This window comes from Hippocampus comes, unplaced genomic scaffold (genome assembly GCF_001891065.2).
Source record: "Hippocampus comes isolate QL1 unplaced genomic scaffold, H_comes_QL1_v1.1 scaffold91, whole genome shotgun sequence".
Classification (NCBI taxonomy): Eukaryota; Metazoa; Chordata; class Actinopteri; order Syngnathiformes; family Syngnathidae; genus Hippocampus; species Hippocampus comes.
In genome coordinates, this window is record NW_017805034.1 from 1,128,585 (window position 1) to 1,152,346 (window position 23,762).

Genomic DNA, 23,762 nt, shown 5'->3' on the forward strand with positions numbered 1-23,762 from the left:
GTGGTGTATGACCTTAGTACGCAACAATAAACATACCCATGCTGATAATTGGACTCAATTTGAGCATTTTTTTTCTCCCTTTGCGATTAAATGCATTTTAGGCCCAAAGATAATCCCGAGCAATTATCCAGGGGTGTGGAGTTTATTTAACAATGGTTCTTTTTGTCTTTTTTTTTTCCCCCTTCTGGATTTGTTACAAAGCGGTTGAAGCTAACCATTGGAAATGTTAATTCATCCATCCATCCATCCATTTTCCGATCCGCTTATCCTCACAAGGGTCGCGGGGGGTGCTGGAGCCGATCCCAGCCGTCTTTGGGCGTTAGGCGGAGGACACCCTGAACCGGTTGCCAGCCAATCACAGGAAACACAGAGACGAACAACCATCCGTGCCCACGCTCACACCTAGGGACAATTTTGAGTGGTCAATCAGCCTGCCATGCATGCTTTCGGAATGTGGGAGGAAACTGGAGTACCCGGAAAAAACCCACACAGGCCCGGGGGGAACATGCAAACTCCGCACAGGGAGGCCAGAGCCAGAATCGAACCCTGAACCTCTGCACTATGAGGTCGACGCGCTTACCACTGGACCACCGGGCGGCCTGGAAATGCTAAAAATATTCAATAGTTCGGCTCACCAATCCTTACACGTGCGAACAAGTCTGGTTTGTGACTCCTTGATTATGACATGACTCGGAAAAATTGCCAATAAGATGCCTGAAAGTTACGCTTTCCGCGGACACGAAGAGAAGACCAAAAGGTTGAGTGTTCATATAATATGTCAGTCCAGTCCAGACTGCACTGTGAAGCATGAAGTGTTGAAACATGTTTAACATTTGTTTTTCCTCTCCATTCCTTCCATCAAATAACAGTCGCTGTGCTTAATGGATGAGTTCAGGAACCTCGACCGAGACATCGAAGGCTCGGCCAAACGCTGGAAGAAGTTTGTGGAGTCTGAGTGTCCGGAAAAAGAGAAATTCCCACAAGAGTGGAAGAATAAAACCTCTCTCCAGAGACTGTGCATAATGAGGGCCCTGAGGCCTGACCGGATGACATACGCCGTGAGGTGAGAAGTGCAATGATCGCTTGGCCTTTGCTCTCTGATCTGCGATGCTTTGACTGACCCGTGTTATTTGTTAAAATGCTAAACATTTAACATCTTGAACGTTGCCTCAAGGTTTTAACTTTGCCAGGCCTTCTCACCTATGACTGCCAACCCATTTGCCTGATGCACAATAATAGCTTCAGCAGCACATCTTAATCGATGAACCTCGCAAAGCGATCAAATGCATTAATTGTACAGTCTCCAGCAGGGGTGTCAAACTCATTTTTGTCACGGGCCACATTTTAGTTACCGTTTCCCTTGGAGGGCCGTTATGACTGAAATCAAATAAAATAGTTACTGTAATGAGGGGTTTGGTTGCAAGGAAATGCTTACAATATGTCTCTTATTTATGATTTATGAGAATTTTTAATTTTGGTAGAGATTTTACCAAGCATCATGGAAGTTGACATTTGCTTTTGCGGGCCGCATAAAATGATGTGGCGGGCCAGGTCTGGCCCCCGGGCCTTGAGTTTGACACCTGTGGTCTACAGTAACCAAGTTTTGGGCAATGTACGTGAGTTTGTCACACTCAAAGTATGGTTTAACATACACAAGCAATACAAAATAAGCATTAGTGCAGTCCAAAAAATGTAAAAATGTACAATAAAATATACAGTACTATGACATATTCCGCTTTTTTGGCACATTGGACACCCAAAAAAAATAATGCCATAGTTTGACAAAAATGTCTCGCTTATTTGACATGTTTGATTTGCTTTCGTGGGCCACATAAAATGATGTGACGGGCCAGATGTGGCCCCCGGGCCTTGAATTTGACACCTGTGATTTAGAGCCAAAATTGGAGGTAGTGCGCGCTGGCGAGCAGGTGGTGGCCGGGACTGCAACCATGGGGACCGGCCGAGCTCCACTTCCACTGGGGTAACCACTTGTGGGAGGGGCCAAAGGGGTCAGGTGCTCTGTGAGCCCAGCGGCGGCAAAAAGCGGTCCAATTCCCGCCTCCAGAGACTAGATCGAGGGACATGGAATGTCACCACTCTGACAACTGCCCTCAGTTTGTCAGTCCGTGCCCCCTACCGAAAACAAAAAAAAAAAAAACGTCATAATCCAAATGATGAAAAATCCAAAATCATTAAAATGGTACATTATATGGTGGCTGCCCAAACACACACAACTCACATATATTTCCCATACATTTATTTGATGTGAAGCAAAAAAAAAAAAAAAAAAATTGCAATCTTGAAATTGTTTCCCCCAAATGATGATGAGAGTTTAACATCGCGGTTTACCTTTAAATATCTGTCTCTCCATACTTTGAAGTCACCTGTCAAAGATACCAAAATATGCTGCTGATAGCATAGTCCCATTCTCCCCCCCGCAGAGACTTTGTGGAGGAGAAACTTCTCCATACGATCCGATTCTTTGAAGTCACCTGTCAAAGGTACCAAAATATGCTGCTGATAGCATAGTCAAATTCTCCCCCCCGCAGAGACTTTGTGGAGGAGAAACTAGGGGGCAAGTATGTGATTGGCAGATCTCCGGACTTCGCGGTGTCCTTTGAGGAAACAAGTCCGACGACGCCCATGTTCTTCATCCTCTCTCCTGGAGTCGATCCTTTGAAGGATGTAGAGAAACACGGTAACGCTCTCGCTGTTTTATCTTTAATAAGCCATAAAATTCCTCCTCGCGGCATATGGGGGCTTTATCAGAGCATACAAACTGTGAACACAGCTGTCATTCCTTCATATTGTGAAAAAAAAAAAAAAACGTGAGATTTTTACGAAGCAGACCATTGAAGTTGAAGTGCGGGCGTAGCTGCTCGCTACTCTTGATTGCAACTCCATCAGATTATCGTCGAGAACAGCAGTTGTTCCATCACATCTGCCCTATGTCTTCTCTTTTATATCAACCATCACGGTGAAAAAGACTGGGTAGATTGTGGGGATTATACGAAAGGTCACCTATTTATGAGATGACACCAACGTTGAAAGAGGGCCGGCAGATAAGTAAATGCCAGTTATTTTACAGTTCTGAATGATGTGGATGCGCTCCAAAGCCATTTTTTTTTTTTTTTTTTGCCTGACATATTGCGGAAAGTCTCGGAATACGGTGCCGTAATGGTCTTCTGAAGTGGCTGCCCAATAATGCAGTCGGGATATTTTTTTAATGCCAGCTTCACGGAGTGTTCACAATGCCCAAAAGAAGCCCCCTTTACGTCTGCTAATATTTGTATGACACATATTCAACACGTTGATTACCAGCCAATGCGATTGGATTTGACTTTCTCGGTTCAAAGCCCGCACTGTTAAACAAACAAATCCATATCAGATTGAATCAGCTCGAGATGAAGCAAACAGACCTTGAACCTTGATGAAATCCTTTGCTAATATGATAACGGGGACGGATTTCTCCCGGAACTCATCTTTGAGGGGTGTGCTAATTGAATATCAGCAGACCTCATGCTGAGTGGATCAAAGCTGAAAGTTATCATATCATTGCTATAGAAAGAGCACAGTGGTTGGAACAGTCGCTGAACGACACGCCGCCATGGCGTGTTTTTTTTTTTTTTTTTTTTTTTTTTTTATTACAGCTACCGGCGGGTTTAATCATTGCAGTTTTCATTTGGAATATACTGGCACTGATTAAATGATTTTGGCCTCAGTAGGAGGGGAGGGGGGGACCTCGCTATCTGTCTGCCGGTTAGGTTCGACGTTGTAATGCCACAAAACTAATTGTCTTGTTCAATCTCGGCGACACAGGTAAGAAGCCATTTACTTTCTCCTTAAATTAAAGTTTTTAATGTCTTACTGGGAGTTAGATGAGAAGCTCAATTTCACTGCCATGTTGGTGCGGTGATTGTCAGCACAGCGCTCGCACCTTTAACGAGAAGTGAATCTAGGGATGATTATTTTTTTTTGTTTCTTACTATTTTTTTTTTTTTTTAATGACGCAATTTTTTTTTTTTTTGTCGGGATGATAGCAGCAAGTTGCTTAACGTGCACATTGGATGAGTGGGTCTCAGCACCAAATTTACATGTCGCTACGTGTTTATTTCAGGAAGGAAGCTTGGTTTCACCTTTGACGACAAGAACTTCCACAATGTGTCTCTGGGTCAAGGTCAAGAGGCCATGGCTGAACAAGTCCTTGACTTGGCAGCGAAGAATGGCCATTGGGTCATACTGCAGGTACATTAGAATCATCCTATAGTCAACATGTAAATTAAACAACCATCTCGTTTTAAGTGACTCCATCTATCACCTTATTGAGTCGTCTCCAGAGCTGCCAACTGTTACTGATTGTCCGTATGCGAAATCACTTCATGCGAACTCATTACGCCTGTAAGACTGTTTTCCAATTAACCTTGTTCACCCGTGGAATGTTCCAAAACCTTTTTTTTTTCGCATTCTTCCCTTTTGTTGCCTCCGTCCCAGTTTTTTGGAGTTTTTTTTGGCAATGTGTTTCAGGCATGATATTCAAAATGAGAGAATATTTTGAGAGAAACAATCACGCTCATCAATTTGATTAGAATTAGTTTGTATTCAATTGATTAAGGGTTGAAAAGGATTTGTGAATCATTGCATTTTGTCCCAGTGGCCTGCTCGTCGACTGGTGAGCAGGTCGGCCTCACAGTGCAGAGGCGCAGGGTTCGATTCCGGCTCTGGCCTTCCTGTATGGAGTTTGCATGTTCTCCCCGTGCCTGCGTGGGTTTTCTGCGGGTACGGATGGTTGTTCTCACATTACAAAAACACGTGTGGCACATTAATGGAACACTGTAAGTTGTCCCGAGGTGTGAGTGTGAGCACGGATGGTTGTTCGTCTATGTGTGCCCTACGATTGGCTGGCAACCGGTTCAGGGTGTCCCCCGCCTACTGCCCGAAGACACCTGGGATAGGCTCCAGCACACCCCGCGACCCTTGTGAGGAGAAGTGGATCAGAAAATGGATGGATGGGTGCAGTTTCAATCAGCCTGCCATGCATGTTTTTGGAACGTGGGAGGAAACTGGAGTACCCGGAGAAAACCCAGGCAGGCCCAGGGAGAGCATACTACACCACACAGGAAGGCCAGAGCTGGAATTGAACCCTGCACCTCTGCACTGTGAGGTCGACGCGTTATATATACATATTTATACGTAAAGTCGAAGATTTTCTGTCATATTAGTTCACTGCTAATTAATTGTATTATCTTATTGAGTTGCAAGGCACATATGATACCATTGCCTTTGTCCCTGGTTCATCTGCATGTAAAAGTGAATCAAATTCTCTCTGGGAATTCTCTTCCTGGAAGAGCCCTGGCATTCAATAGCAATTCAATTGTACAATATCTACAGCCACAGTATCTGTTCCCCTCTTATCAGAGGGGGTAAGGCTCACGTTTGCATTTTAAGTGGAAACCTTGGTGGAATTATAATGAGAAATATCGATGGACTAAAAAAAAAAAAAAAAAAAAAAACGCATGCCGGGCTCCCCTCGCCTCCCCCTCTCCCCCCCACACACACTTTTCTTTTAATACTGTATGTATTTATATACCCGGATGGTAGACAAGGAGGAAAAAAAATGGGATGCCCGACTCTCCACTCTATAAGGATAGCGCAGACGAGTGATTGTTTTAATTACCTTTGCATAAGAATTAAGATCAATAGGCTTAAAAAGGGATTGTCCCCCTGGCAACGAACCACCCACTCCCTTTATCATCATCTATCTGTCTACCTGCTGAGAGCGAGATCCATGGCACTGGCTAAGCAGCGAAAGAAAAACATTGGGGGTGTCATTATCTCACTTATTCTACCAGTTGTATCTCCTGATATTAGATTCACCCCCCCCCTCCCCAAACATTCTGTATTTCTCTTCCTACACCCACATCCCCATCATTCCGCCTTGTAACTCGATGATGACTTTGATTCTGTACTTCTAATTAAATACAGATCCATTCCCGACCATCTTACCAGTCCCCTCCTGTCTCTTATCTCGCGCTTCACTTTTTCTCACTTACTGCCAGGCGCAGGTCCATCAGGGCACTGCTGGGTCAATGGTTGGTTACCCTTCAACATTTGGGTAATTATACCGCAGAAGGCCAACTCCTGCCGCGATGGGCCAAAGAGACGCAGAAGCCTTTAAAGCAACCCCCTTGGGGGACGGGGGGCTCGGGTAGGAGGTGATGGGGAGACAATCAGCCCAGCAGATTGGAGTTGAATATCCCACACAGGCCAGCTGGTGGGAATCAAGTGGCATCAATTGGCCAGATCAGATTTTCTTTTTTATTGTTAAATCCACCACATTAGTGGGTAGTATCAGAAAGAGGTGGGGATAATAAAAAAATAAAAATCATCATTTGACAAGGGCGGCCTGGTGATCCAGTGGTTAGTGCGTCGACCTCACAGTGCAGCGGTACCAGGTTCAATTCCAGCTCTGGCCTTCCAGTGTGGAGTTTGCATGTTTTTTTTGAATCATCGTAGTTTGAACTTTAAATGAAACGCGATTGTGCTGTTTTCTAAATGTGTTAACATAATTGAATTTGGACGAAGCCGCCAGTCATTCTGACAGCCCTTGCAACCGGGCCCGCAATCCAGTCTGCCCTGTCCAGCGCTCATATCGAACGGCTGCGTCCTCCATACCGGAGCTCAGCTGTGCACTTGGCAAATGGGTCACCTGCATTCATTCACTTTTGCCATCGTGCGCTCTTCGCTTGCGTGATGAGCAGTTGGAACCGCCGTTTTTGCATTCCCTCTCGGCTTTGCATTGGATAGCAATGTATCAAAACGGCTTGCCAGCTGTGGCCGCTGATGGAATTTAAAGATTCATTTTATGTAAATAGAGATGCCTGTTTGACGCAACATTAAAACTCATTCAATACCAGCCAATTCTGGACCAAGTCTGAAAAGACGTTTAAAAACATCTTTGGGAGTGAATGAGTTCAGAGGAGGCAAGAACTAAAGTCTACCTGAACTTTCCCTCCATTTGAAAGCCCTAAAACAAGAGGCCTGCTCCTTTTTTTGTGTTCTGTGTTTGTTAGTCGGTGCCGCAAGTGCATCCGTCCTTTCTTCACTTGTACACTCCGTAGCCAGGGGATGAACGGTTTCATTACCGTTACAAATTGTCAGACCCTCTCTCACTTCTTCGGTGGACGTCTTTATTGCTTGACTAGTTACATGCCAAAAGGAAGGGCTGGTACTCAAGCCTGATGAAAAAGCGCTCGAATTTAGACTTCTAATTTGTATCCCCATTCATTATTCTCTAGAGCACCAAGAGAAAAACGTAGTGATCACTTTGTCTCCTCCAGCTATTGTCTTTGACGCCCCCCACCCCACTTTCACTTTTTCTCTCATAATATCCTTGAACTTTACACTAGCCCCCTTTTGTTAAATGTCTCCCCAAAAAATCTGACAAACTGACATTCCTCTCTATCGTGTCCCCTCGCCTGGAAAAAGGGCTAACTTCAGCCATCATAAGGAAGATTAAATATGAAGAGCAAATGGAAATGAGAAAGTAAAGAGGCTTATGAATTAATGACTGGAGTTATTAGTGCTGTAATTAGATTTAGGGAATGGGCAGTGCTGCATGGTTAAATGTGTTGGGAGGTTGGTGTGGGGGGGGCACGGCTGACTGCTTATCATTCACGGGATGTCCTGTAAGTGTCAAGACAGTTGAGATGGAAAATTGAGCTCATCCGAGCTTGTGTGATCATACAAGTCAGCTCCGCTGCCCGGGCTGCACTCGCCAGATGAATTTGCAGAAAAGTCAGGCTGAAGTATCAAGCGAGAGCGGTTGCTTAATGTTAGCATCTCGAAAATTGGTTTCAAGTGCTGTGTACCGTTTAATTTAGTGCCACTTCAAAGTCAGGGTGATAGGGGGGACGATACCAAATTTAATTCCTCCTTTTTGTTCGTTGTCATGACAAATATAAATTGCATGGGCAGTTTCACAACCAAGAAGCGCAGGTTATTTTGTGTGTGGGGGTTTGTTGTTGTTGTTTCAATTGTTTTCAAGCCTGAAGTCTTTCATATCGCAGTTTTGCTTTTTTTAAACTGCTGTCTTGTTCCATGTAGAATATCCACCTGGTGGCTCGCTGGCTGGGTACTCTGGAAAAACTTCTCGAGCAGCGAGCCGAGGGAAGCCATGAGAATTTCAGGGTTTTTGTCAGTGCCGAGCCGTCCTCCACCCCTGAGGGACACATCATTCCACAGGGCATCCTGGAGAACTCCATCAAGATCACCAATGAGCCACCGACCGGCATGCATGCCAACTTGCACAAAGCTCTGGACAACTTCAACCAGGTAAAGATAAGAAAACATTTATTTGTCTCACAATGGAGAAATTCGCAATTTACAGGAGCACAATTTGAAGGGAAGAAAGTCGAAAAACATGAAAGTATTTGCATGCACAAAATAAATTCAAACCTTCCCGAAGATTCAAATCATCCAGTCGCATCAGTCGGTGGGTTGTTGCGATGTGTTTGACGACACGACCAGCGGAGACGCGGTGTTGTCCAGTGTTCGCGCTGTCCACTTGTCATCTCACCAATCTACTCATTAACGACCCGCCGGGGAAAACAATCCCGCTACTTGAGTGAGAACATCTCCGCACAAAAGCAGCGTATTAATATAACGTACGTATGAAGTGTCGATGGTTAGTACTTGCAGCTCTGAGGTGTCCAGGGCCGTTGCTAGAGGCTAAAGTACAAACTCCACTCTTCGTATGTAATGTATTTTCCGCATTATAAGGGGCTCCTAAAATCATTATATTTCCTCAAAAGCCGACAGTGCGCCTTATAATCCGATGCGCCTTATAGGTATGGATCAATATTCTGATTTTTTTTTTTTTTTTTGGACCTAGTTTTTTAAATCTTCTGTAAATCACTTTTTTACAGCTGCAGCGGTTGTGAAAGCGTGATATCAATAAAGGTGTATTGTATTGTTTTCCCTCTAGTGTAGCTCCATCTAGTGGACTCATAAAGCAACTGCGGCCACTATTGTAGCTTCTATGCGCCCGATATATGAGAACAGTTTTAAAATAGGCCATTCATTGAATTTATGCCTTACACTCTAAAGCGCCTTATAGTACGGAAAATATAAAAATATACATTATAAAAATATGATACATTATTATATGTAAACCAACAGAACCACACCTGCGTAAGTACTTGGCGACAGAGGCAGGGGAAAAAGTCGAAGGAAGAAACAGTGAACAGAACCCAGCTTTGAAGGGCGACGACTGCCTTGGCCGTCTGGGTTCAAACGGAGAAACCGAGTAGAGGGACATGGGTGGATAGACAAGAGAACAATGGGTCCAATAACGGCCGCATCATTGCCACAGTGTCGAGTTGGCCCACTTGCTCCTCCTACGCCTAGCTTACTTGCCACTTCAGTTATTGCTTTCATGACCCATCCCTTACCCATTTAAGAGCCCCTGACATTCATGGCAACACTTTCAGGCTGTGGACAAATGAAAACTGAACCCAATGTTTCGGGGAGAAGCCTGCGACAATATAATAATGCCGTTCGTTCAACGAAGACCGAAAGAGTTCAGCGATACCAGCCTCACAGCGTCCATAAACTGCCGTGCAGTTTAAATAAACCAAATATGTCAGTGATAATTTTTTTTTAAATATATCATTTTATCTGATAACATGGTCCGATTATTGCTGTACATTAACAGTCCCTTTGACAGTTATGGGATTAGAATGACTCTTCAAACTGCAAGGGAAAAGAAATATTTTCAGTCGAACTCCCCATTTTGATGATAAAATGTCTAAAATTATGTTTTAGTTGTTCCTTTAATTGTGGTTTTTGGCAAGTGACCATGGTATGATCGAACCTGAAGTGAGATCTTGATCTCCCCAAATGTTTGGCTATTTCGTGGCATTCAAATAATTCAAATATTGTCCTAAAGTATCTTCAACTCCGTGCTGAATTTTTATTTGCTTCAGCACATTGTTCACGCCCCACTGCAGGCATTTGTCTTTGCCATTCTTCTGCCAATTTAGGCCACAGGAGTCAGTGACTATAACAAATAAATATGAGAGAAACCTTTGACGGTTTTCTTGTCCATTTGTGGGTATCTTTTAGATTTTAGGTCATGATGATACACACTGCCCTTCTTTCACATATTTACTTCTTTTTTTTTTTTTTTTTTTAAGATGGCGCCCCCTGCAGGTGACACAGCATATGCCAATTTTCATTCCAATGTTGCCCTCAAGATGCCAATTTGCTCAAATGAAGCCGTGAGCAGATGGCCCGTTCACTCACCCTGGAACAGTTTCATACCCATGGAGGACAGATGTGAACATGGCACATGCGAGCATTAAATGCAACTAAAGTCACATTCTCACTTTCTGTTTGGTTTAATGGTGTGACCAGCCAATTCCTGGAACACATTTCCGTCATCGCGCTCAGTGCACTTGATTGACCTCTAGCTTTTTTTTTTTTCTTACCTTATCAGTTTTGTATTGCTCTCCATCACCACAGCTCTTCGCTGTCATTGCTCAGCTCTCTCCTTGTCCCATTTCGCAATCTTTAGCTCGTTCTTGATGATTATCTACCTAACAAAGGCAACATGCTCGTGAGCCCTGCCTTATGGAGTGGCGAAATGATGTACACTGACGTGAGGTTGAAGGATTATTGGAGTAGCCCACCCGCAAGGCTGAAACCACTCAGCCAAAGAAATTACTCTTTCTTTTATTTTTATTTTTTTGCCTTATTGTACATCTTCTTTATCTTGTTTCCTATTCAGAGTCAGACTAAAAAAAAAAATTGTTATTGTGTGATAGAACGGCCGCCATATGTTTTTGCTGAAACTAACGACTTTCATTGATCTGTCAAATTACAGGCAGTTCATGCATGCCGATGTTAATGTCATATCTGTCGTGGCTTTTTTTTTTTTTTTTTTTTACACTGCATATATGAGTGCCGGTGTGTCGTGATGGCTCCGTCTCTCTTGATTATCTGACTGCGTGTTATTTTTCTTGAGTACACGGGGTCATGAAAAGAAAGGCTTTGCATCTCATTCGGCTGTGTTGAGCAAAAGGGAGTCTTGTGCGGAATGTTAATTAAAGCTCCAGAAGGAGTGTGTATGCGGCAGCGCTTTCGAAGTCACTATGCGCTATAGCTGTGGGCAAGCATGTGCATCGTAGGAGTCAGCTCCCCAGGGCACTGCCGCAGTGGCCCTCATCGTCACACTCCCCATGACATACTGATGGAATGAATAGAATCCAGCGCCCTTCGTTCCGTATCGGCTTTATTGGCATGCTTATTTAACAGTCCCTTTTCCACCAGAGATTATATTGCCATTCTTGTTTTTTTGTATTAAGGCTGTCTAGAACAATGATCTCAGGAGACAGATGGAGGCTCGAAGCGCCTGACAGGTTGTGACAGTTAAAAGGTGATCCCGTTGTCATGCTTTTTGCCATCTACACACCCCGCAAACTGTTGAGTGGTGACGTCACAAACGCATCGGACCAATTGTCTTTTTTTCATCAAGGCAATGAGTATTTTTGTTATTTTGCTTCATCAAAATGCGTCTGTTTGCATCGCTGCAAAACAAAGCCCGTTTCTGCAAAAAAAAAAAAAAAATTCCACCAAATTGTTTGCTTGAGACGATCCATCGATTTCGATTAGAATTTTTTATTTTTACTTTATATGCTGGGTATTCTTTGATTGGCCGATTTTCTTATTGATTCTAATTAATTATGAACAATGCACAAAAACAAAATATTATAAAAGATCCTGCTGCGACTGTCTCGCTCGCCTGCTCTTTATTTCTTTTTTGTTCACATTTCCCGCATTTACATTCATCGCTTCTTAGCGCTGAGCAATGAGATACAGGCAGCGAGCTACCCGAAGCTAAGTTAGCTGGAGAGACTTCAACATGCCATAAACGGTCAGGACAATTCAACGGAAGAAGCTTCGCCCTCGTAAAGTGATACCGTGATGAAGATTACGTTTGTTCAGTGTTAATTTACTGAAAAACACCAAATTTAAAGCTGTGTTGTTGGTAGCAATTAGCGGCAGGCGGCTGCTGAAGCCACTCATCGTCACGCAGGTCACGTTTCCGTGCGCAACGAAGTCTCCAATCTCCACCAGTTCTGCTTTTGCAGTAATTACATTAAAAAAAAAGACATTTTGGTGATGTTTGCCGTCGAAAGCAGCGCAATTGCACTTTAAGCTAGTATCGGTGGGGGTGTTGGCAAACATTTGGCAACTTCGTCTTCATGGAAAAGAAAACTGCCCGCACCAACAAATGTCCATCTGGAAACACAGAAGTGGCCAAACATTGATTCTGAGTGTCGCAAATATGGTTTCAAAATGGTTAATTATTGTTTTGAAGCAAAAATTTTTTGTTTCTACCAACTTTTTAAAAATTTTTTTTATAGGAGACGCTGGAAATGTGCGCAAGGGAGAATGAGTTTAAAAGTATCCTCTTTGCACTCTGCTACTTCCATGCTGTGGTAGCAGAGAGGAGGAAGTTTGGTCCTCAAGGATGGAACAGATCCTACCCTTTCAACACAGGAGACCTCACAATTTCGATCAATGTCCTCTTCAACTACCTGGAGGCGAATCCCAAGGTGGGCTCGGCTTTTGCGTGGAAACAAAATCCATTTGTATTTGTTCGGGAAAGCGTTACCGATTCTCCGACCGTTTGCCTGATTCTTAGGTGCCCTATGATGATCTGCGCTACCTCTTTGGTGAGATCATGTACGGGGGTCACATCACGGATGATTGGGACCGCCGTCTATGCGGGACCTATCTTGAGGAGTTCATTAAGCCTGAGATGATGGAAGGAGATCTGTGTCTAGCACCGGGTTTCCCTTTGCCTGGCAACATGGACTACAACAGCTATCACCAGGTTAGGGAAACACTATATGACTTTTTTTTTCCACTCAAATTGGTCACGGAATTCAACAAGATATAACTGATTAGATTTTTTTTTTTTTTAAGTCGTAGCACTGGGTTTGGGATGTATGGCCAAGAGTATCCTCCAACACGCTGTTGACGGTTGAGAATTGCTCGAATTGAATTGTTAATCAGCTCCTTCTCCAAATGAGAACGCTAAATCAATTGCAATGAACCTCCCAGATGGGTACCACAATTTAACAGATTGAAGTTTTCAAAGTATTTCTCAGAAGTAGAGTTACTATAGTCGGTGGAAAGGAACTCACTAGCAAACTTGGAGTATGGGTATACATAAAATACGCGAATGGAAAAAAAGGCACCTACTCCTACTACCAAAATATATTTGCGCATGCATGACAGAATAATATATCGAGTGTGCCGTGTGATCATGTTTTCATTCACCACCCAATGCATTTGTTCTCATTTTGTGTTGGGGTGACTGATCTGATTATACATTTGGATAAGCAGAGCATATTAAAGTAATGGCAATGCACAACAGAAGGCACCCGGAGAAGCTTTACCGAATCAATAGTTCAACATTAAAATGATGTGTCAAAAGACTTTCATATTGAATGTGTTAGTCCTTACAATTTGTTTCCCTGTATGTAGATGAACAAGTGGTCTAGTTCTGCAACCACGACAAACATACGGAGAAATAAAACCAGGGTTAAAATTAATGACTTTTTTGCAGTGCCAGTCAAAATGATTTATCTGTGTCATTCAGAAGTTTATTTTTATTTTTTTAACAACCTCTGCTTTGAAATGAGTGCAAATGACCTAATGATTTCTTCTAACATTTTAATTTCCCTTTAGCGTAGCACCACCTAGTGGATGCATATCCAAACCGCAGCCACTATTGCAGCTTCGATTCTATGCGCCTTATAATGCAGTGCGCGCTATATATGAAAGCAGTTTTAAAATAGGCCATTCATTGAAGGTGCGCTTTATAATCCGAAGCGCCTTATAGTGCAGAAAATACGGTACGTGTAATTAGCTCAAAATTTGTTGTGAAAATTGTCCTCCTCCGAAACGATGTGTCCTCCCGATACACACCTCCCCTATCTTTCAAGTTATATGCGCCGTGCCACTGCATGAGGAAATACTGCATTCAAATCACACGACCGAGATTACGCTACATCTTCTTTTCTTAAACTACTGTTTAACCAACACGGTTATTAGGCCGAAGCTTTGTTTTATTTTATTTTTTTAGATGGCTTCAGAAACAAATTGTGACAGATGCAGGCTTCATAAAGTGACTGCCACACCTCAGCCCAGTTCACCTTGCCTGCTGTATTATGAGATCTGTCTCTCTGAGCCTGAACCCTGAATGGCAGGGTCAACTCAAAATAGAGCCAGGTCATTGTGTCAACGATTGCCGCACCGCTATAAAGACTCTCTAAAAATACAATCTATTTATGAAACATCTGACAGGCCATCCACTGCCACACGACCATCTGGAACTAACTTCTTGGGTCGCATATTTGAAAGAGACACAGGGACGGGGGAAAGGAGTGACTCAGCAATTTGACTTATTCATTTTAGATACATACAGGTCGATGCAGTCAGCAAAAAAAAAAAAAGTTGATCAAGCAATCTGACAACAAAGTGTTTGTGGGTTGAAGACCTCCATTTCAAAAGAATATGATTAAAAACTGACAGCTCAGAGTTTAGAGGTTTTTTTTATTTTTTTTAATTCCACGTCCAACAAAAAGCATATTGATCATCATGGACGAGCAGATGGAAAATGTGTTTATTTATTTATTTTTCCTTGCCTCATTAGCTGCTTATCAAGTGTTTGGATTTTCAGACGTATTTTAATGGCTCTATTCTTCCCTTGTCAGCAATAGTTGAGAGAAAACACCTGATTTAAATAAAAAGTATGATCTTTCGAAGGAGTGCAGTCTCGTAAATCAACGTACCGTATTTTCCACACTAAAAGGCGCACTGGATTATGAGGCGCACCTTCAATGAAAGGCCTATTTTGTCATTTTTTTCATACATTGGGCGCACCGCATTATAAGACGCAATCTACAATGATGGAGCTACGCTCAAGGAAACACCAACAGAACATTCAGATGTCAGTAAAACATATTTAATTAATAAAGCAGCGACACAGTTCACTTAACCAACAGCAAGTTCTAACATTGACTCGTTAACGTTGAACTCTCTTGCCGCTGCTCTATTTCCGTGTTCAACTGCGTAACCGATCGCCTTGAGTTTGAACTCTGCGTTGTCAACATGTCTCGAGCAAGGAGCCATTTTGGGGTCGAAATATTACCGTAATGACCGTACACAAGCGCATCGGATTTTAAGGCGCGCTGTGAGCTTTTAAGAAAGTGGAAGGCTTTTAGGTGCGCCTTTTAGTGCGGAAAATACGGTAATTCTGTTCTGTTATGGTGAAAAAAAAACAAAACTTGAATTATCTGGAATTATCCGTCATGTAGTACAATGGGAAGCTCTAACTTGGATTTCTTTTCCTCCAGTACATTGATGACACCCTACCCGTCGAGTCACCCTATCTGTACGGCCTTCATCCCAACGCCGAGATTGGCTTCCTCACGCAGACCTCCGAAAAGCTTTTCCACACTTTGCTGGAAATGCGGCCCGGGGATGGAGGAGTCGGTGAAGGGGGAGGGGTCACACGAGAGGAAAAGGTAAATAGAATTCATTCTTATTCGAGCTGCTGCATGGGAGATGAGACGACCTGTGAGTATGTGTTGCGAGTTGGACGATTGTTGTCTCGTTAGATTATAATGAAACACAGTTCACCCATTTCCCCTCCCGCCCTGTTCATCATCATTTTCGGAAGCTCAGCAATGATCACCGGTCCCTTCTCGCTGAAGTACATGGGCCACGCTCAATTACTTTTGAATCTTGAGAGCAATAAAAATGCAGCATGTAAACACAAGTAATGATTCTGATTTGAAGAGTCAAGCTGTCACCTTAAAGCTCCTATACAAAGCACGGCTCTCCACAAATGTGAATTTCATGCTCGATTTTGGGAAGGTGCATCTGGTTCCAAATGCAGGATGACAACAGGTGACACTTTCTATCGCTAAATGCAGCGAAAAGCTTGTCGGGGTTGACTTTACCCATCGTGTTTTGTATATGCTGGTCTCCTTTTTGGTTCAGTGCAGCTTTGATGTAAATTTTATTTGTCCCAAAAAAGCAAACGTGTGCAGTATTGTGCACTACCTCTTCTCATACCGTTCAGGGACTCGCATTTCTTTTCTTTAATACAATGAGCATTTGTTCAAATTCTTGATTTTTAGTTCATGGATTTCTCCATTCTATGATGAGCTTCACACCTAAATTATGATGTGGACCTCCAGGCAGTAAGCCTCCACTTCTTCTCAAGATGGTCATTATAGTTGATACCGCATCGTGGCCAAGATCAATACCATATTTATTTTAAATATGAGGTAACGCAGAAAGTACATTTATATTAACCAGCGTGTGTGTGTTTGTGTGTGTGTGTGAGCAGAAAGCAGAACAAGCGTCAGGAGAAGGGATTTCACTCCAGTCAAAAATACCCCAACATCGCCCATTAGCATGACTCCATTGTTGCACTTTCATCAAAACAAAATAAATAAATACATAAACATAATTCCATTAAAAAAAGAACAAAAAAACAAATACATAATAGTAAGAATAACAATAAGAATAATTCAACATGAACAGGATAATGGTTGAAAATGAATTCATAAACTTTGAATCAAAGCCAGTTTAGCTTTTCTTTTCTTTCTTTTTTTTCCCCCCCCGATGCTAATTTTCGACCATGATAAAACCTCTCCCTCCACGTGACCTTTTTACCTCCAAAAACCTGATACTTGTCTCAGCATATGAGCACCTCAGAGGACCTTTTTGTATTGCGGGAGCTCCGTCGCCGCCGAACTGGGATCAGATATTTGAACTCGAGAAAGCCAGAGATATGATGACTTCATATCCTTTGTCCGGCACCTGTCGTAATCCACCAACAGATTACCGATGCCGGTTGCCTTGGAAAAATGTCGACACAGCTTTCCACCACCAAAAAAAAAAAAAACATGTGAGCATTATTTTTTCTGAAGGGATTAGGTTGTTATTGATAGGGAGGAAAAAACATATCATTGCAACAAAAAAAGGCTCATAAATATTAATGGGCATGTTTACTTTGAACAAAATAGTTTCTCGGTTTATGATAATGCTGAATTTATACAACATTAGCCTTCTGTGAATGTCATCTGTCCCCGGCGTTTAACCATGGAGTCACATCATCCAATTGAATTAAAAAGAAATTGGGTGGAGGGAGTGGGGGAGGGGGTGGAACAATTCTTCTCATGTGTTCATTTATTTGAAGGTGCGAACGATGCTGGAGGAGATCACTGAGAAACTCCCCGAGGAGTTTAACATCTCTGAGCTGCTGGGAAAGGCGGAGGAGAGGACTCCCTACCAGGTGGTGGCCGTGCAAGAGTGCGAGCGCATGAATCTCCTCACCCAAGAAATCAGACGTTCCCTCAATGAGCTCAGCCTGGGCCTCAAGGTGAGATCATTAAAATGCAGGCAGACATGAAATATTCAGTTCTAAGACGTAAACTCATCACAGGCGAAATGCCATCAACTCCTAGCGCCGCGACGGCAAACGCCGAGCGGCACTGTTGTTCCGCATTTCGCCGAAAATCACTTTTTGCCTCCGACGAATGAAAATAGGTTATGTGAATTACGATTGGCCTATCATGTGCCCCTCCATCGTGTTTCATGAATGAAAATCACAGTCCCACTGACTGAAACATTTGAAATGCGCTTTTGTAATTCTGGCAAACTTCGCTTTTATTTTGAAAACAAAGAAGTGGACTGTCCACCCACGTCACCCACAAACCCCTTAATAAGGCTTTTATTTTTATTTTATTCATTTATTTATTTTTTTGGGGGTGAGAATTGCTACCGGCTGACTCAGACCTGCCTTAAAAAGTTGTAAAAAAGATGCGGGAACCGTATGTGGAGTCTGCTCGAGACATTTAGAAACAAGGAAATGAAAAGAGAGAGAAGGAGGGAGAAAACCGTTTGTCAGGAGTTATGAGGATCTCTCAACATTATTAGCGCCCGATAAATCGGCTCGGTGATTTCAAAGCCATCGAGTCTATTGTACCAGCAAATGGAATCATATTTTGCCTTCATAGTAAAATAAATAGAGGCCCAATAGAAAGTGAACTATGGTGTGCCGCTCCCGAACGCGAGTGTGGATGAATTTGCACATCGCGAATATTTTTAACGAAGGTTCTACGCTGACGTAGATCAATATCCCGACGTTGATCATCGTCGCCAACCATTTTGTGACTGACACGCATTGATGTGAGCAATGGATTCGCTCCAGCGTCAATGGGTGGAGTGCACCATTGTCGCCCCGCACGCTCGCTCATTCTTCCTGAGTGCCATGATCGGCTTACTTTATTTTCTTTTCAGTTCTGACGTGCTTGTGCTGCGTATGTATGAGGTCAATTTCCTCCGACTTGCTTGAATGTGTAGTTGAAAGATCCCAATTTCATAATTTTTTAATATATATTTGATTGCTGTCTTGTATTGATCCTTCAGGGGGAACTAACCATGACCAGTGACATGGAGACCCTGCAGAACGCTATTTTCCTGGACATGGTACCGGAGACTTGGACCAAGCGTGCTTACCCTTCCATATGTGGCCTTGCTTTGTGGTTCTCTGACCTGTTGGTCCGGATCAAGGAGCTGGACGTGTGGACAGCTGATTTTGTCTTACCTTGCGCGGTGTGGCTGACCGGCTTTTTCAACCCACAGTCCTTCCTCACCGCCATCATGCAAACCATGGCTCGCAAGTACTTCACTGCAGGGTTTTTTTTGTTTTTTTTTTTTTGACGGGCGGCTTGAAATTGTGAATTGCTTGGTGTGATATAGCGATTCCATGTTTAAATTGGCAGGAATGAGTGGCCTTTGGATAGCATGAGTCTGCAATGTGACGTGACCAAGAAGAACCGCGAGGACTTGATATCTTCACCCCGAGAAGGGGCTTACGTTCATGGGCTATACATGGAGGGGGCCCGCTGGGACACACAGGTATAGCTCGACTTATTTATTGATTTTGCTGATCTTTCTGCAGACAAGTATGTTGACATCCGCCTCGACACCGATGGCGACACAGTTACTAAAAATGGAAGACCGTACGGATTCATGGTCCTTCCCAAAACTGTGACCATAAAATCGCAAGCGTGCAATAATGTCTTTTGTAAGATTAGGAATTAAGATCTTGAGGGCGAAGGGAGTGTATTGATTATTTGATTGATCATGAAGCACAGTGTATAGCGTTGGTACTTCACCCTTTCATGCACAAATAATAACCCACATCAGGATTTTTTTTTTTTTTTTGGAATTAGTCTTGAGGCAGGAAAAAAAAAATTATAATGGCACTGGATGGCAACACACATAAGGGTCCATTGTAGTGGTCGATGCACAATTCCATTAGCCGGCCACGCATGTTTTTGGAATGTGGGAGGAAACCGGAGTACCCGAAGAAAACCCGCGCAGGCACGGGGAGAACATGCAAACTCCACACATGGAGGCCGGAGCCGGAATCGAACCCTGCACCTCTGCACTGTGAGGTCGACGCGCGAACCACTCGCCTACCAGAACTAAAAAAACATAATTATTCCTTCATTAACTCTAGTAACCGCTGTCCTTGAAAGGGTTAACGTCCAAACTCTAACCAAAGACGCAAGACTGACTAGCTCATGGAAATGGGCGGGCGGGGGGTGAATTCACCTTTCGATGCACCTTAAAACGTCCTCAGTAAATACAGTTGGAGATGTCTTCCCTTCAGGGATTCTGCATTCCATTTGTGGCTTTTTTTTTTTTGGACTTGGCATCCCACTTGCGCATCATTCCGCTTCTCTTCTCCATCCCAAGCATGCTACCTCGACGCGGAATATGTTGCCGAGCTTTCAAGTCGCATCCCCCCGTAGACTTGTTAATTGGGGAATGTGCAGAGTGAGCACTCGAACACTTAGAGAGCTCCCCTTCGTTGAGTGGTTCCTTTTTTTTTTTTTCTTCATTAAAGTTAGAGACGCAGGCAAATAGACTCTCAGTTAAGATGACTTGGTGGTAGCTTCTCGCAGCAACCTCATCCACTCCCCCCACCCCCGCGCCGCCCCCTTCCGCCCTCCTCACATCTCCAAAGGCCGGTCTTGTGTCGGTGTCTGGGGGGAATAGTGTGAATAGGAGACTTAAGCAGTACTGCGACAAGCTCGAGATGTGTCGCAATAAATGTCAAAGATTTATGATAAGACCACTCATCTATATTTATAACGTTCACCTCTGATTCAAAGGGGTATCATCCATAAAAGAAAGCGAGACGCTGAATTTGATATGCTCGAAGTGACTTTGATTTGAAATCCTCCTTGACACACCAGAGAGTTACAGTATGTGTTTTTTTTTTTTTTTTTTTTGGGTTTTGTTTTTGCAGTCGACACAAGAAAAAGGGGGCCTTATTTGCTCTTATTTGTCTCACGTTCAATGAGTCTGTATTATTTGTTGATCTTAACATGGACCATTCCGAGACAATGTGGATTCAATGTCAGCGAAAGGATTTTTTTAAATTGATTTATTGATGTATTTATTTATTTTAAGATCACCTTATGAGAACTCGAGAGGACAGTGCAGATTGGCCGTGTACTTTGGCATCATGGAGGACCGCCTCAAGACACTGGCAAAAAATACGATACATTTAAGGTCCTCGATGCAATGGCTCAAGAAACTTTTTTTTTTTTAAAGCATACTACACAGTGACAAACAAAATAAAAATACATCTGAAGCCCGAGGATTTTATTTTCTCCATCCACTTGATGAAATATAATTGAGTAAATTCAACACACCAATTTTTCAGTGTAGTGGATGCAAAATAAATGAATTAAAAATAGTTGCAATGCTTTTTCCCTCCGCCTCTTTTTCAGGCGACTAGGTACGCAAATTTGCAGGTTGCAAGGTTGCATGCGTCTTGTCCAAATTGCCTTCTTTCTTGACGAATCCAAAATGTCGCCAAACACCTGCTGAACGAAAGTTAGGGGGATCCACAGCTCGGCCTCTGCCGTGACACCTGTACTTTGAGTTCACCCCTCGCAGATTTTGTCCGACGTCGCGGTGATGATTTTAGATTGCAACGGAGGACACAAATGAATGGAAAACCATTTTATGAAGGGTAATCAAGCCAGTGGGTTTTTTTAATATGAATTACACCTAAGTGAAAATTGCTTAATATTTGAATTATGTTTTGACGCAAGCCGCCGTGATTTTTTTTTTTTGCATTGATGGATATTTTTCAGATCCCTACCACCTAACGACAGAATTCCTCCTTGGCGATTTCTCTCATTTGCCAGTATTTACTATTTACCCCACAGGAAGTTACTGATGTTTGACGCTTCCTTCAAGTTTGACATCATTTGCAGATTCAATTAAGCCTTTTGTCCTCCGACTTTCCCAAAGTCATCAGGATTTACACGCAGCCCTGCAATCCTCTATGCATGCATGGCGAAACTTCAGTTTGTCAGGCACTAAACGTAGGAGGATTAATTAGCGAGACAGACCTCCCTGTTTCAATGTGTTCAGTGAGTGTTTTTTTTTTTTTGGGGGGGGAGGCAGGGCATTTTGACTTTGTCTCAAACACCGCTGACTTTCAAAAACACTATGTCAACGTCGTGTGCTGTGAGTGTCCCGCATGCCTCGCGGAAAAAATAAATAAATAATAAAGAAAAGAAAGAAAAAGAAAAAAATAAATAATAACGAGCTTTCGCTGCACTCATTCAGTACCAGCCAATTCTAGACCAAGTCTGAAAAGACGTTTAAAAACGTCTTTGGGAGTGAATGAGTTTTTAATGACTTCTTAGTTCTTTGACAGATGTCAATCTGTGCTTCACTGGATTGTCGCCCCCCCCCCCCCCCCCACCGGCTTGATTGTGGACGCCCGACTGAAAGAGCTCACGCCTACCATGCCGGTCATCTTCATCAGGGCCATCCCAGTGGACAAACAGGACAACAGGAACATGTACCAGTGTCCGGTTTACAAGACCCGTCAAAGGGGGCCAACATATGTGTGGACCTTTAACCTGAAGACCAAAGAAAAGTCCTCCAAGTGGACCCTGGCCGGAGTTGCTTTGCTATTGCAGATCTAAGCAGGATTCCAGGAACGTTCACGTGAAGGTTGTGTGATGGTACAACAGGGTCAAGGATCGGCTCACGTTTGAACCGATGATACCGTATGCCGATTGTATTTTCTTTTATTTTGAAGAGAGAGAGGAAAAAAAAAAGTCAAGCATTTTATGACGTCTCTCGGATAGCTTTTCATGGATCTACCGCATTGCAAAGGATCAATAAATAGATAAGACTGGCGGCGGTATGCTAAACTGAAATGATGCAGTTCTTATGAGTTTATTCTCCATCTTCAGCACATTCGTTGAAATTCAGCTCACTTCAAATGGGTTTCCCCAAGTCACACTTACATATACTTTCTCTTTTACTTGTCTTTAGCTTCCATCACTCTTCATGAACATGAGGTTCCCTGAACTGGTCGCCGGCTAATCGCAGTCCACACATTGACGAACAACCATTTGCGCTCACACTCACACCGAGGGACAATTTCGAGTGTTCCATTAACCTGACATGCATGTTTTAGGGATGTGGATGGAAACCGGAATACCCGGAGAAAACCCGGCGGAATCGAACTCTGCACTTCTGCACTGTGAGGCCGACACTCAAACCAGTCGATCACCGGGCCGCCGGATGTAATTTAGTACAGTTTAATTCCCCATCATTCACCACCTACCAGGGTAATATCCCAATTGAACCTCCTCTGAGATCAAACAGACACTACGCCACTCTTGCCGTTCAGTCATTCCTTCCTAGATTACAATTAAAGAAAAGGCAATCTGTAAAGCAGCTCTTGCAGATAGATCCCTTTACGGTAGATACTGGCACATTTTTCAATTTCTTTTTTCATCCGTCATTTAGAGAGCCTTTAATAATGCACTCAGAGACAAGTAGGTGTGAAGGGGGTGGAACGGATGATACATGAGTGAGAATTTAAGTTAGAACAACCGTAACACAGATTCAAGCGGCATTTTACGGTTGACCTTCCGAATGTGAGGAGAACAGACCTTTTTCATCATGTTTTTAAACGATAGGAGGATGTTCACATGGCAGAAATTGATTGACTTCAGTCCCACTGAAAACAATGACGAAAAGTTGTTGTTTTTTGGGTTGATGGCAGAGATGGACATTCTGTCCCTGGGAGGGAACGGTCCACCTGGAGCCGTGTCTGCCACTTAGGATGCATCCAGTCATTAAGACGGTCGACAATTATTGCGATGCACATCTGCACTGTCCTACAGTGAAGCAAAATGGCTGCTTGGTGTGGGGAAAAAAACAAAACAAAAAAAAAAACTAGCCAACAAAATAACGAGACCACTGCCTGCAAGTAATTGCTTTAAAGGTGATTAAGGATATAAGGTAAAAAAAAAAAAAAAAAAAAATCACCCAGTCCACACGTGCAGCCAAAGTGCTGTTTCAACGGGAGCTTTCATTCTTCCCTGCGGCTGCCTGCACTTGCAGCACAAAGATGACAAGGCCTTTCTCGGTGGAAATGGATGTTGCTGTCCACACAGTTAATGTGTTGCGTATACCATTCTTCTTTACGGGCTTTGATCTTACACACTTAAAGAGGAAATAGCAGATGCCAGATCTGCGAGAGAGGGGGGGGGGGGGGGCGGGGCGAGTCAACTATTTCCAATATGACAAATTGATCATCCATGCCCACACAAGTGAAA

The 23,762-nt window shown here is 43.2% G+C and overlaps 1 protein-coding gene across 2 annotated transcripts in view; it reads left to right on the plus strand.

Moving 5' to 3' along the window:
* The window catches only part of dnah9 (dynein, axonemal, heavy chain 9), a 119,383-nt gene extending 96,895 nt beyond the window's left edge, over positions 1 to 22,488 (plus strand). The window contains exons 69-79 of one of the 2 annotated variants that reach the window (XM_019863599.1): positions 870 to 1,063; positions 2,550 to 2,698; positions 4,118 to 4,245; positions 8,104 to 8,331; positions 12,426 to 12,617; positions 12,707 to 12,898; positions 15,429 to 15,599; positions 17,285 to 17,467; positions 18,517 to 18,770; positions 18,873 to 19,008; positions 21,885 to 22,488. In XM_019863599.1, the coding sequence (XP_019719158.1) occupies positions 870 to 1,063; positions 2,550 to 2,698; positions 4,118 to 4,245; positions 8,104 to 8,331; positions 12,426 to 12,617; positions 12,707 to 12,898; positions 15,429 to 15,599; positions 17,285 to 17,467; positions 18,517 to 18,770; positions 18,873 to 19,008; positions 21,885 to 22,112 (2,055 nt within the window). In that variant the 3' untranslated portion in view covers positions 22,113 to 22,488. The remainder of the gene's footprint in view (positions 1 to 869; positions 1,064 to 2,549; positions 2,699 to 4,117; positions 4,246 to 8,103; positions 8,332 to 12,425; positions 12,618 to 12,706; positions 12,899 to 15,428; positions 15,600 to 17,284; positions 17,468 to 18,516; positions 18,771 to 18,872; positions 19,009 to 21,884) is intronic. The other variant, XM_019863598.1, reaches the window with a different exon arrangement.
* The last annotated feature ends 1,274 nt before the right edge of the window (positions 22,489 to 23,762 follow it).